The sequence below is a fragment of the Hippoglossus stenolepis genome, chromosome 6 (assembly GCF_022539355.2).
Source record: "Hippoglossus stenolepis isolate QCI-W04-F060 chromosome 6, HSTE1.2, whole genome shotgun sequence".
NCBI classification, from domain to species: Eukaryota; Metazoa; Chordata; class Actinopteri; order Pleuronectiformes; family Pleuronectidae; genus Hippoglossus; species Hippoglossus stenolepis.
Window position 1 is genome coordinate 25,574,522 of NC_061488.1, and position 15,691 is coordinate 25,590,212.

Here is a 15,691-nt window from a genome sequence, read left to right on the forward strand (position 1 = left end):
AAGGGTCTCAAAATACAGAAACATCTGATACATATGTAATGGCTGCAAAACTGTGGGATTCCTTACAAAAATGGTGTACTACTGACGTCTAGTGGCTTCAGTCAGTTTAACATACTGTCACATAACCTGCCTTCTTAAACATGTTTTAACTTTTATTAATTTAAACAGCCATTTAGTTTATTTAGGAAAAGACATGGTCAAAGTTAACAGTAACAACAATAGTAAAAATGTAGCATGGGGAAATAGCTTGATTACACTGTATAAGGTGTGTAGTGTACAAACATACAGTAAATAAAAAAATTGACTTTCAGATGCCACTAAGCATTAGTGGACCTTGGATCACATGACCTCCTCTGCACCACAATGACCTGGTAAGAAGGGCAGAGAGAGAGAGAGAGAGAGAGAAGACCATGGGAGAGAAATCCAATGTTAGTGACAAGGGCTATTAATGTACAACAACTTTTATTAATTCAGATAAACCAAACAATCTGACAATTACAATTACAACTATACTTGTAATGCAATATTAGATATAGAGATGAGTTATGAACATATTTTTAGATGTTTAAGATGATAATTATTTAAAGTTCATGCACTCAACTACATGCAATACAATTGTTAGAGCGATAGTGTCTTATTAGAGCTGTTTACTAATTGACCAGCAGGTGGCGCCTCAGATACGCAGTGTTGTGACTGAGGCCTGAACCACCTTGTATCCATGTTAGAACCTGTGTTTATACTATTCGTCAACGTCCTTGAAGGGCCCTCTTGTTGTTATCTTGTTTTACATCTTGCAGCACATGAGAAAATATTATCAAAACATAATCAAAACCAAGGAATGAAATACATTTAGAAAACAGTAACGGGGCATGTTGTGGACATCAACAGGCAGTTATTTCAGGGAATGAAAAAAAACAAAAACATCCTTGATGTAGTAGAATGACAAGGACGCTCCACTAGGGGTCAAAGGAAGTATTGATAGGTGAGGCAGATCACCTTTATAAACCTAATGGATAGTACAGAGAAAAGTACTCAACCTTCAGTAAGTTGACTTACTAAGTCGACCAGTGACTAATGAACTGGACTTTCTACGGGTCCAGACAACAGGCCCCGTTCGAAACAGAGTGACAGGTGAATAAGGATTACGGTAACCATAGCGAGACATGAGAAACCCGGCCAAGTTACCCATACTTTACCCCCACGCCACGAGGTATTTCCGTTTCAAAATAAAAGCGCCCCTTTGATCCTAGAATCCAATCAAAGGACATAGCTGTGAGAATGCATTTTACTCTGAAAGGAGAGGCAGGAAATTGTAATTTCATTCCAGCCTCCTTGACAATTCATCCGTCAGCAAAGCCTCCGATGTTTTCTGAACGCAAGAAACTTTAAAGTAGCTCGACAAGTTTTCCTCTGGAGAGCGTCGGGCGAAGCGTAACTTTCAGACCGTGTGATGTGAACGTTTATCTTCCGACGAGAGCGGTTGATAGGGAGAGTGCAGGCCTGTCCGAGCACCGGGGAAAAAAACAAAGTGCACCATGTATATGCACTGTAACGGATCCACAATGGAGCTGGAGCTGGTGAAGATGAAAACACACTATTGTGGGTGAGTGAGCACACACACACACACACACACACACACACACACACAAGCCTGCTGAGCCATGATAGGGACACACACTTGTGGAACCTCAAGTGTCTCCTCACAAAGTCACTGCCTAGTAGTGACTTTGTGTAGAGTCACTACTAGTAGAGTCAGGCTCATCCAGACACACTAAAAATACTGAGGATACATGTGAGAACATTTGAAGAAAGTGTTTAAATCGCCCCCAATAAGTATTATGAATAATTTATATTATTATGAATATTTTACATTATTAAACTGTATGATGTTCTGTTCTCTTGTCCTGTGTTAATGCTCTGGAGCTACTTCAGAATTATTCCTTGTCATTAGTAAATCCTCCTCAAACAATATAATGTCACTTTTTATTGTTTGTGTGCTGGATGTTGTGTGCAGTGCTTTCTATAGACAGTTTATGGTGCAGAGTGTTTGTGTTCATCCTGCCTGGTTTATCTGCAGTGAAGATTTTATTTTCTCATATTTGCTTCATTATTATTCATGTGTGAGGTTTATATATAAGTTTGAATTATTTACTAAACTGCTGTTATTTTTTCATACATTGCATGTTGGCTAATTCAGAGTGTGCTAAGCAAGTGACACAATCTTCAGACCAAAGTTTGCCAACTTTTCAAACTAAAATGGTTTGTAATTTAACTTTAAGGGATAGTTCACCTTAAAATGTAAATTGACTCATTATCTACTCACCACTATGCTGATGGAGGGGTGGGTGAAAAGTGTATGAGTCCACAAAACAGTTTATGAGTTTCAGGGGTAAACAGCGTTGCAGCCAAATCCAATACAATTTATGTAAATGGCGACCACTTCTTCAAACGTAAAAAAACAACAGAAAAAAACATAACATGCCTCCATACTGCTCCTGTGGTGTCATCCAAGTGTCCGTAAGTCCAGACATTCAAATTTGACTCGAAACAGCGTCATTTACACCATGTTTTTAGCTTAAATGTCTTCTGATATCCTCCAACGGTGCCGCATTCACATTCCCCTGAACTCATGAGTTTTCTTTACGCTTGAAGAAGTGGCATAGTGGTAGAGTATATTATGAGTGAATTTTAATTTTTCTGTCAACTATCCCTTTAACATAAAGCATTACAGCACCAGCAACTCCAGTGTCTATGTCAGACTGATGTGGTGAAATAAAAATAATCAGATTATCCAAATGATCTGGTGGTTCAGATATTATTGACTGTAGGCTGCCAGTTGCCAACCACTGCTGTGGTTTATCTAAGGGTGTAGAAGATGACCTATTCAACTCGCTCCGCAGACTATCAGCATGTTGCCCAGCCCACACTGACTGCTACAGAGTTCTTATCGACTGTTTATATAATCTTTACTAATATTGTACAGATCCAAATTGTCCAAATTGCACCAAAATCTGTACTGCACGTTCTTAGGCAATTTACAAAAGAGAGTTTGTGAGATATGCATTCCACATACAGACAGACAGACAGATGTTTGCGGAATTATTTGTTAGATGAGTCCATGACAAGGTGCTTATCACCACTTCCTTGTTGTGACTGATCATATAATAACTGACCAGTCCTCCACATTGACAAAAATTCAGTGATTCCACTAAAAGTAGTAAAAGTAGTGAGATGAAGTTGTTGAAGATCGTTGGTGATGATGACTGTGTTTATATCCCTCCTGTCACTGCCTCAGTGGCACAATCTATCACTGAATATAAAGTTGAACTGTAAACCTATCACTGGATCATCTTTTCTTGAGTTGACTGGCCTCTTCACTGTTTATCAACACACTGTGATTCTTTTTCTGCCTCCTTATCTCTTGTCTCAACTATGTGGTTATGTCATCGTTGATAATAAGCTTAACTCAGGCAAACGTCTGTTTTTTGTAACTCCAAAGAAAAATAAGAGATTACTTTATATCTTCCTGTAGTCCGGAAAATATAATGTTTGTGCGTCATTTCTTCCTCTTCTTGGCTTGCATCACACATTTCCCAACTGCAACTTGTTCACAACACTGCAACAACAGGACTCTGTGATTGGATCCTTGTTGGATGGTTTTTGAACAAACCTCCAGTGTATCTCGAGGTGATGGCTCTGTTTGCCATTCCTTGGTAATCTGCATGTGACTGGGCTTCCCTACACAGTCCCATCCCTTTAGACAGAACTTCTTGTTATACTGAGCTTGTCTAGTTTCTTTACTACAAATTGTTCCGACTTAAGTTTTGTGCTTGTATTACAGTAATTATCTGATAGTGTTGGTGCTATTCAAGCATGTTTTATTCATGTAATTGTTATTTTTTTACTGATGTAAGGACAAACCCCATAGAAGCCACAGATAGTTTTAACAAGGTCAGAAACTGTCAGAGCAGGTTTTGTACACACATTCATAATAATCTATACAAACACCAACAGAGTATCATCGGCATTAGGCAACCATAGCCAAGAGGAGGTGAAGGAGGTTCAGTTTTAACTGTTTGGCTGCAACTCATCATTTTTTATGGTGACTCAATGAATAATTTGTAGAATGTTGTAAATAAGGACTTATGCCCAACATGACTGCCCAGAAACCAGTGTGTCTTCACATACCCAAAGATTTTCAATTAATTATGTGAGACCAAGCAACCCATCAAAAATACTTTGATTTGAGAATAAGCCGATAAAGCATCCGATAAACACAGCGCGCCTGGTCATGCTCATGAAGTCATACATCCATGCCTGTCCATACCAGCGTGATGTGTTTACGTCAGAACTGAAAACTGCATTGCCGTTTTGGAAGTTTTTCACACTTTCTGAGAGTGACTGTAGGATCGCAATTTGTGCAAAGGTACAGAGAGGGGGAAAAACGTCCAACCTCATAAGTCACCTTTAGAGTCCGTCATCGCAATGACGATGTATGGGGAGAATACGAGGCGCCTACCCTAATCCTAACCCATAGCAATGTCAAAATTGAAGAAATACCATCCAATTAGTTTAATACTGTCTCAAGCAGATTCAACAGATTTTCCACATTTGTGGAGGCCATCTTGGTAGTAAATTAACTGCTTTAGCAGCACTGACATTGGATGCTTCCCTGGTAGTTACTGAATTATTTCATTTTAGATAAATGGTTTTGATGCAACAACCTGGATAGATGGAAATCCGTTTAAATAGGAGGGGGAATAATTATGAACTTGCTGACTATTTTAGTCTTCAGGCTGATAAAGAAACTTGTCATTTTGGAATCACAACACAGCTGTATGACCAATATTTATTCGTGGAGTAAAACTAATGTGTATTATTTACAGAATTATACATAGTGATGACGGAGTTTATGATTCCCATGACACTTGGTGGAAGGATGCGATATGGGCCAAGAAAGAACCCATTCAATTTTGACAATGTGACAGATCCAGCAATTTTATATGAATTTCTTCTACACTGCGATATAGGGTCCTTAGCGGACACGTGAGTACTGAGAGCCATTCTAGTTGCTTCCTCATTTCCATCATTGAAATGTAGATTTGTTAGGTATATTTCCTTTGCATTAGGCATCTTCATGTCTTAGTGACTGGGATAATACTGTTGTTTCCTTTTTTTATGCATAATCAAGCATTTTTATTCAAAAGGAAATAGTAGCAACTTAGACTAAGGCACCTGAAGTTGTACTGAACCCCGAGCCTCTTTACAGTCCAGTGAAGACCGTTTATAGTGATCATGTGTGTCCCGGGCCAAAATTATCACTATAAGTGGTTGATTACTGTATACGAATTGCGTAGCTTCTGTTTAATAGTCTCAGAACTTGAGGAATTGATCCGGTTGGCAGTGCGCAGCGTGACTGATAGAGACACAGAGAGGAGCAGTAAATTACTGACAGAGCTGCTAAAAACTGTAAAACATAACTTTTTAAAGGTCCGAATTAACAAATTAACGCTGTAAGCGGATTATCGATATATAACCAAATTATTTAAACAGCCTATATATTGGACCGATTTTGTCCCAAGCTTTTTGATCCATATAAACAGTTGATCACCATATTTGTGATCACTATAAGCGGTGTCCAGCGTATTACAGTATTATCCCACAGTATATGCACAAGTTATCTGGATGGTTTCTCTGGAGTTGTACTTGGGTGCATAGATCTTATCGTTTCAGAACTGAAGAAGCTTCTTGGATGAGAGATGAACTATTTTTAAGAAACACAACCAACTCCAGTTGCCTACATGTGTACAACTTCTGAAGATACACAAACAAGGATAAAAATAATGAAACTGTACTGAAACTGGGAATGACTGTCTTTCCCCCGGGCAAACTTGGTGTTGTTTTAAAGGCTTCATTAAAAAATAGCCTCCTTTTGACATGTTGTGCCCCTAGCTGATTCCTAAAAGTAGCAGTTACACACAAACTACTTAACACAATAATAGTAGGATATCTCAATTAAATGTCTTTTTTTGTTCATTCAGTTTAAGGTGCTCCTCAAAAAAACTAAGGTACAGTACCCAAGACTTTCTGTAAGGGAAAAAACAGCTTTTGTAAATTAGATATTTTAGTTTTAGATTTTCAATCCATTTGCAAAATGTATAAAATCAGGTTTTACTGCATCATTGCTTTTTGTTGAATAAAGATTCATAGTTAATAAAACAAAACAAAATAAATCATACAAAGGGTGAATGTGTCTGAATACTTTCTAAACCCAGGGTATGTGTGAATACAGCCACGTTACTTGCTAAAAAATATTAACAATTATTTCCTGTTGATAGACTAATTGACTGCTCACATCATGTGTAAGTGCATGACTGAATAGCGCAGTGGAATGCCTTCTAGATCCATTCTGGATTAACAGTAACAAGGTCCACAGCATACTGAGCCAGGCTTACACTGGCTTCTCATAATGAAGAGGTCAGAAAAGGTTTAACACACTCAAATATTGAGTGTGAGAAAGAAAAGCCACCTTGTTCAATAGTTTATTAATCTGCTTAGCCTGAAGAACCACACAGCTCAAAATAATACTGTGATGAGTTTCTGCTCTTTCTATTTGAGCAGTAAAAGTTTTACAACTTTACGGGGTGTTAGGGGGTAATATGACCCCATTAAACTTAGTTAATTTTTCTATAATACAACACACCACTTGTTTTAAGTTAGGGAAATATCAATGAACTAGTGAAGGAGGTAATGAATCTGAACATCTTGACATTTTGTTACTCTGCTCCAGACACATGTTATCGAGAAGACTTATTGAGAAAGGCCGGATCTATGGCTGTGAGGGTTAGATGCAGTCATTATTCAATTAATAGATGAGTCGACTGAAAACAAATTAATTGGCTAGGGCTGGGTAAACTGATAAAACGATAATAATCTCAATATAATTTGCATCAATAGCAATTAAACAAAAGTACAGGATTATGCATTGTGCAAGCACCATTGGTAAAGCACATCATTGATAGTTTTTCAAGTGCTTAAAACCACAATCACCACTGAGGAGCAAATATCAGTCTGGAGAGGTGTGATTATCTTAACATTTTGGGGCGGCTGTGGCTGAGGGGGTAGAGCAGTCACCCTCTTACCTTGGGCAAGATACTGAATTTCCCCTCTCATTGACAAAAGTGCTGCCCATAGATGCACTCTACGAATGTGTGTGTGAATGCGTGAATGGCAAAAAAACTTCTGCCAAGCTCTTTGAGTGGTCATCAAGACTATAAAAGCTCTTATAGAAATACAGACCATTTACAATCATCATGATAATGAATTGCTACTGACTGTTTTATCTTGATAATGTTTTTGCCAATCGCCCATCCCTATAACTGGCGACCTTATTTTTAAATTTTTCATCATTTATGTAATTGTTTTGTCAATTTTGAAGCAAAAATGGTCAAATGTGCTTGTTTATACTTGCTCAAATAAGAGGACTTTATTGTGTCTCTGATTTGTTTCTTTGTAAACTGAATATTTTTTGGGTCTCTCGAGCTCTGGGAAAATAATTTCAACGTTGTATAGATAACAAGTTCCTGTTATTATGCTTCCATGCCAACCTGTTATGAAGTGTATATGTTTGCATAGTTAACAAATAGAACTGACATGCAGTAAATGTTACAGAATATTCTTTCAGTCAGTCAGTCAGTAACATTATGTCTCCCAGGGGCAGTGTTCACATGTCCCACAATCACAGATCAATTGCTTGGTGGGTTAATATGACCAGAGGCTGCCACAATAATCCATCATCATATGTGAGACATCCTCATCATCTGTTAAAGCCTCCGAGCTTGTGTGGAAAAGACGAATGGCTGGTTTTAGTTCTGATTGATGGTTAATTCTAAAAACATAATACCAGTCAGGCTTAATGGAGTTTCCCAGAGTAAGGTGAAAAAAGAAAAGTCAGTTGTTTTGCCAAAGAACCAGCACACAGTGAGTTGCACAGTTGCATATGCCAGAGTTGAAATAAACACTTTTGATTAGAGGGATCAAAGATCAACATGTTGATCTTCAGGTTTATGCACATGACCGATTCCTAAGTGTGCCAAGCACTTTTGAGTATAATCACTCAGCAAACAGAGCAAGGGTCAGTGTGTCTAAAAAGAGAGGCAGGAGACCTATGTAACTCACCCCACCACACAATTTATGTTTAATTACTTAATTAATTAATCTACCTACTAATACCACAAGCGTCTTTCAGTCTGTCTTCATGTTTTGCTGCAATACATTACACAGAATCAAGCTGAATTACATGTTTTATTTTGAAAGGTTGTGAACTTTGGTCTGAAGATTGTGTCAATTGCCTAACAGACCTCTGAAATAGTCGATATGCAATGTATGAAAAAACAACAGCAGTTCAGTAAATCATTCAGACTTATATATAAACCACACACATGAACAATATAAAAGAAAATTCAGTTTTATTTTATGAAAAACATTGACTCTGAAATAAACCAGGTAGGATGAACACAAAGTTTTCTAACTTCACTCTGCACCAAAGACCACACAACATCCAGCACACAAACAATAAATAGTGTCAGTATATTGTAGAACTGTTTGAGGAGGACTCACTAATGACAAGGAATAATTCTGAAGTAGCTCCGGAGCATTAACACAGGACAAGAGAACAGATCATTACAAACAGACATGAAGGGGCATTGCCCTGGTTGATTCAATTGCAATAAGTATGATAAGCACGATAAGATAAGTAACTGATGAAATGACAAATAAATATACAATATCAAATATCAAACTCATTCAACATAATGTATAAAAGTTAACTCAACCAGATCTCATTTGATTGCAGAACAAATACTTGATCAATATGAGGTAAATTGTATATATATAGGCATTACCCTTCTATGTGCGTGTGTTTGTGTGAGACACAACAATCCGCACTGACTTGTGTGGGTGTAAACTCTGTGTAGCAATTCCTGCTGGGAAACAAGCTGTCTGTGCTGCACCTTGTCAGAGTCCAACAAACACTTGCCATAAACACTGAGTCACACACTTGTATGGACCCGGTCACAGCAGCTCCAGCACTTATACTGTTTAAAGCATACCACAGGTTATGCTACAGCATATCCACACACACCTGGGGGGGGTTGGCCTGTGTCCATTACTGTTGTCCACAGCTATGTATTCAGGCAGCAGCAGAGCAATGATAGTTGATGTTTAAACTCAACGTGCACACCCTTCTTTAAAATCATCTAGCTGATAAGAGTAATTGAAGGCCATCAGCACTGATAAGAAATTCAGCCACCTGTGTGCTTTCTGTTTCAGGTCAGCTTTCAACAACAGAGAGATGAAAAAGAAATGCTTGCTTATAATTTATTTTGATAAACAGCTTAGTTTATGCTTGTTTGGCTCATCCTTTACTTAGTGCAGGATATTAAACCTAAGTACATTTTGGCACATATATGTGTCCACAAACTGCCAGGTCCCTTAAGTCTGTATAAAATATGGAAAAATGTATTGATTCACCCTTGTATCGGTACAGAAACTCAGGGATTGTATAAGAACAAATACTGAAAAATGTCTAACAATATCCAGTCCTGAGCAGAATATGCTGGGTTATTCCTTAAAACAACTAGAGATCATTAATAGTGTACAACTGTAGATATGAGTTTATTAGTTTTTCTATTGCTATGGTATCAACACCATTGTTTTGTCAAAGTAGTGACTGATCATCAGGTGCAAAATCTGAAATGTGCCTGGATTTAATGGCTGCATAATCTATTCAAACTGTGCCTGTTAACATCAGTGTTTAAACCGATAAGCAGCTGAGACTGACCTGAACCAACCATTAATGCTGCAAAGCAGACAGGTCCAATAATTCACATTGGGCCTCATTTACTAACATGTGCGCAGAAATGTTCTTACTCCGCAGAAAATAAGTGCGTGCGCAAAATCGCCGCCGGATTCATGTCACGTGCGCACCAGCCACTCTTGTTCTCACCACCATGCGTATGTTTGTGAATCAGACTCATTCTAAATCGACAGGTGCGTCTCTGCTCTCCGTCATTAGCATACTGCCACACCTCTATTTCTCCATATAAGGACATCGGTTTGTCATGAGGAGAGCGGTGTGCTGAACAGTTGAAGTTATAAGAGACGGCCCCTAAAGGTAAAAAACACAAGAATCTCACAACAGCAGAAATTGAAGGCGTCGGAGGTGGAAGACACGAAACACACACTTTTCTTGAGCATGAGTGACGATGTTTAAAAAAAATTAAACCTGGGCTGCAATAACTGAGGCGGTGAATGCTGTGTCCTGCACAGAGCTGAGCACTAGAGCTGTGGACATGTCTCTTAGATGCATCGCGACGTGGACGTGGACTCCGCTGAATAATTATAACACTGCTGCTTCAGGATCAGAACAGACGCACAATTAAAGGTCCGGTCGTCCTGTGTCAGAGTATCTTTCGGAGTCTGCTTCCTCCTCACTCCTCTGACCTGCGCTCACTTTACACTTTAACAATGAACACCAGCACTGATCACAAGTTGTTAGGACAAGTACAGGACTGATGTTTACTTTGTGTTTGTTTTGATTCGCACCGTCAGGACATCAGGGTTAAAGTGACGGAACGACCCGGAGTCATGATCCGACATCATCGATTAATAACTGAATACATGTGATTATCAGTTCGTCTGAAGAGGGACAGACACACACAGACACACACACACACACACACACACACACACACACACACACACACACACACACACACACACACACACACACACACACACACTCCTGCAGACAGAAGAGTTCCTCCCGCAGATTACAACTTACCGCGTTGTTTTAACTTTATTGTTGCAGAAGAAGCGACGCCCCGTTTATCCAGAAACATTAACATGAATTCAGCAGGTTTTTATAGAGATGATGAGGATGAAAGGGCATCAATTTCATATTTTTTTATACATTTGGTCAATTCATTAGTAAATTAAATTATTGCTGTCTATCTACTCTTTTTATTTAAATAAATTGAGTTTTAATATACTATGCATTTAGTCAAAAGGGTGTGTTTACATTTTCTAGGACAGCCAGGCCTTCATCATTTGCGTCAAACATGCGTACGCACGGTTTAAGCACAGATTTGTGCGTACGCACTGTTAGTAAATGAGGCCCATTGTTCTTAGTCGAGGGCCACTGACTGTGCTGTACTCTGTCAAACCAGCTGAACTGAACAATCACTATCTGAGGAGTGAGCCTCCTCATCTGTAACCACAGAGTATAGGACGAGATATTGAATATCCCTTGTACGTTTGAAGGTCTTCTGCATAATTTAGGTTACCAACTACCAGTAGATGTTAGCAGGTGTTAGTGGCCACCAGCAGATGTTAGGGACATAACTGTGCACCTTAGCACCATCAAGTGTTTTGGGCTTGTAAAAAATGCTACCGGCCGAACTTGAGGGTACGCTGAGGCTAAAGGTGAATCTGACTGGCTACTGGCTTGTATGGCAGTACTATAATAGCCATGTGGTTGCTCAGTAGATCAGACATTATTACCTCTTAATACCTTTTTTAAACTAAACACTTTACCTTATTGAACCTGGGACAAGATGGAGTATACGTAATGTACATTCTGCCGCACTAATTAATGCCTACCACCAGTTGATGTTATCGGATATTAGTGACCACCAGCAGATACTAGGGACATGTCTTCAGTTGTGTACCTTAGTGTCATCAGGTGTTTCGGTCTTTTAATCACAAGACACCTTCTCCCCAAGGCTGGCCCACCGCAGGTTGATCAGACCTGGGTGCATGTCCCTAGCATCTTGGGGCCCAGTTGGGATCTTTCCTCCTGATCCAGAGCCATTAGCTGCAGCGTTCTGCAGTGTGTGATGTTTCTTTTATGGTCTGGCGAAGGGCTTGTCCATGGATCCCCAGATCTTTGAGCAACCTGATGGTGGATGTTGCAAGGAAACCCGTGTTTGGGTGAGGGAAGGAGGTCATAGGTTGCCCTAATCAGGAAGCTAATCCTGCTTGCTTCCATTTCCCACAGGTCCTTCCAGCTAATCTTTCTTTTCTCTACGCTCATCCACTGCCCCTGTCTGGCTTGAGTGACAGCCTTCGCAAATCCTGCTGCTTCTTCCTGACACCGGATTTCCAGGACTACCAATTTTCACCGCTCTGAAGGAGTTGCTTTGTTCTACTCTGACCTAGGCCCAAACATCCTCTTCCCAGTTGAACGTGGCCCACAATGTCAGCGTGCTCGATTGCTGCTTTTGCTTGTTGAGTTGCATCTTTGGGTGTCCATTTCCGTCCTGTTGTCAATGATGGTCCAACAGCCCGTATAGATTTGTATAGATTTGACTCTGAGAGGGTCGTCTCCAGCCTTGTTTTGGTGCATTTAAACCCCTCTACTAGACTTGAGATAGGCAGCTCGAGAATGCCGTGTCCATACAGGCCGATGTTGCTCAGACTTCTTGGGACTCCTAACCACTTTCTCACATAGGAGTTGATCATTTCCTCCATGTTCTCAACTTTTGTGATAGGAACGTCAACTACTGTAAGTGGCCACATCAGTCAGGGTAACAGGCCAAACTTTAGGCACCAGAGCTTTAGCCTGCCAGGAAGCACGGACTGGTTGATGTTCTTAAGGCCACTGTTGACATCCTGCTTCAGTTGCTGGACCTGCTTGCAGTCTTTGAGGCTTGCATCAAAGCATCGTCCAAGACTTTTTATAGGTTTCTCAGACACTGTTGGAATGGGTTCTCCATTAATGTAAAATCTATGATCTGATCTCTTACCTTTGCTTATTGAGATGCCAGTGTGAGACTGTAGAGGAAATTTACTTTGCATTCAATTATTGTGAGTTAGGTGAGGTGTAATGGAACAGAGACAGAAAACACCATTGAAATGTCCACAATCACAAAGAACGCCAAAATCATACAATGCCAAAATTATTTTACATTTGTAACATGTAAATAAGAAAAAAGTCAAGGCTTGATGTATAAGTGTGTAAATATAAAGTATTAAAGGTCACACCTATTTAATTGTCTTCCAACTATTTTTGTCCAATCATGTTTGAGTGATCAATCAGTCAATCACATTTTATTTGTATAGCCCATATTCACAAATCCCAATTAGTCTCATAGGGTTTTAACAAGGTTTGACATCCTCTGCCCTTAACCCTCAGAAGAGTAAGGAAAAACTACTAAAAAACCCTTTTAACAGGGTAAAAAGAACGTAGAAACCTCAGAGAGAGCCACATGTGAGGGATCCCTCTCCCAGGACGGACAGAAGTGCAATAGATGCCACGTGTAAAGGAGAACATCAGAAAGATAAGGGTATTTACAGCATTGATTAGAATAAACATTTTGTAGCATAATGGAAGGTCAATGAATTGATGGATTATTGTCAGTAATGGTAGAGTATCTGAGTAGGAATATTGTATATCAAGCAGTCTTGTTGTAATCATAGTCCATGGTCAGCAGCCACCACAATCAGGATCCACCATCACGATCGGATGCCAACATAGTCCACAATCATGATCCACTGCCGCCATCATGATCCACCATCAGCTGCCACCTCGATCGTGGTCCACCACCACTATCAGATTTTAACACGATACAGGATCTGCCATAATTATCACGATCTGCCAGCAGGATGGAGGATCACATCTGTAGTAAAACTTTGGCCTTGTCTACTGTATTGTGGGTATTTTTTGAATGGACATTGTCCTCCATTAATAAAAAATCTTGTTCTTTCTGGTGCATGCTCGTTACACAAAGTAACAGTGGGCATTTGTGAAGTAAGCTGTGGTCATCGTTCCCCAAATGCTGTATCACATTTTTGAAAATCCTCACTTTGGAAGGCGTTTGTAAACATTTCTACGTTAGTGACTTAAAACTCTATTTGCATAAGGACGAGCAGCCCCAGGGGAAAATTTTGTTTTGCAAAATATCCACATTAGTGTGGACAAGACGCTAGTTTAATGGGCCTGCAGCGGCCCAGGCACATTCAAGTCTGCAGTGTGGGAATATTTTTTGTTGTCCATTGTTCCACCACTAATAGTGAATGATCTTTTCACGTTGTTGTTGACTCCTTGAAGAGGGGAATTTCTCTATCTTTGCTAAACTTAAACAAAATGACTCAATCTTGACATTTTCTGTGTGTGTTTGCTTTCAGGGATATGTTGATCACAGACCTGGCTCCCACTGTAACCTTTGTGGAGTTGTGTGAGGAGGTGAGAACGATATGCAGTGTTGCCAAGCAGCAGCCCATCACACTCAAGTGGATCGATGATGAAGGTGGGTATGCCTCATATTCACACACTGTACATCATTCTGTCTCGTCCTCAGGGTATCTTCTGTGTGTTTTCCTACCACTGCTGAACTCTGACTAAAAAATACAGCATGGTGGTCAGTCTGAAGCCGCTGGTGTGAATTGAAATGCTCATTTCCAACTGTCCACTATACTTGTTGCTTCCAAGACCAACAATGATGTTGTGCTCAAATACATAGCAGCAAGAGCAGTCACATAGGAAGTGTTTCTGTTTGTTTGTTTTTTTTTGTTGCAAAATGTATTTTCTCATTTCAGTCAGATATACATAAGTCAATCAAACAATCAAATTGTATTTGTATTGCTCATATTCACAAATCACAATAAGTCTCATAAGTGGAGTGAGGAAAATTACAACAGGAGTGAGGAAAATTACCCCAAAAACAGCAACTTTTAACTGGAAAATAAACTGTAGAAACCTCAGAGATACATGTGATGGATCCCTCTCCCAAAATGGGCAGAAGTGAAATAGATGCTGCAAGTAACAGATCACATCAACAAATTAACAATATTCATGAGAAGAGACAGTGTCTAAGATAAAGTTTGACAGAGATGAAGGGAGCAGTAATGACAATTGCAAAGGTATAGGTATTGCCAATACTGGTATATTGAGTAGGTATATTGTCAATCTAGGGTTAGGGTTAACCCTAAACAATCTAGTTGTAATCATAAACCACGGTCAGCTGCCACCAGGATCCATGATCATGATCCATGATGTGACCTGGATCCTGGATAAGGGAGTATCACCTAGCATAAAGAAAGGACTTATGTGGCCCATATAACATCAGATAACACCAACAGTTTAAAGAATCCCCTAAATCCCAAAGTTACATCATCAAAAGTCTTGTTTAGCTTAGCTTAGCTTGAACAGGGTTGTATTTCATAGAGGCTTGTAGAGCACCTACCTCTGTCAAAGGCCCCATTTTGTTAATGTTTAAGAAAGTGTTGAAACATTTTTTGTCAGCGTACAACAGCTGAAAAAAGCCTTGATGAAACCACATCTAAATAAACTAGATCTGGATTTGTATTTTGGTCTGAAACAAAATGCACAAACACATTGTTTTTCATCAAGAGCCATGAATAATTTTTTGACAAATCATGGAAAATGTGCTTTATCTCACACTTTTAAAGAAAGTGATAAAGAGTTCCTGGATTTAATTAGTTGTTCCTTGGGTCGTGCTCCACCCCTCCATAAAGTTTCATGGAAATCGGTTGAGTAGTTTTTGCGTAATCCTGCTTTTTTAAAAACAAACAAATCCAGATGAAAACATATACTCCTTGGTGGAGGTTATTATTCAATTACTATAAATATAATCTTATAAAAAGAGTATAAGACTTTTAATTGAACATG

General features: G+C 39.3%; 1 protein-coding gene across 2 annotated transcripts in view; it reads left to right on the forward strand.

The window, feature by feature from the left end:
• Positions 1-1,342: 1,342 nt before the first annotated feature.
• The window catches only part of prkcz (protein kinase C, zeta), a 135,447-nt gene continuing 121,098 nt past the window's right edge, over positions 1,343-15,691 (forward strand). The window contains exons 1-2 of one of the 2 annotated variants that reach the window (XM_035160068.2): positions 1,343-1,603; positions 14,188-14,309. In XM_035160068.2, the coding sequence (XP_035015959.1) occupies positions 1,536-1,603; positions 14,188-14,309 (190 nt within the window). In that variant the 5' untranslated portion in view covers positions 1,343-1,535. The remainder of the gene's footprint in view (positions 1,604-14,187; positions 14,310-15,691) is intronic. The other variant, XM_035160069.2, reaches the window with a different exon arrangement.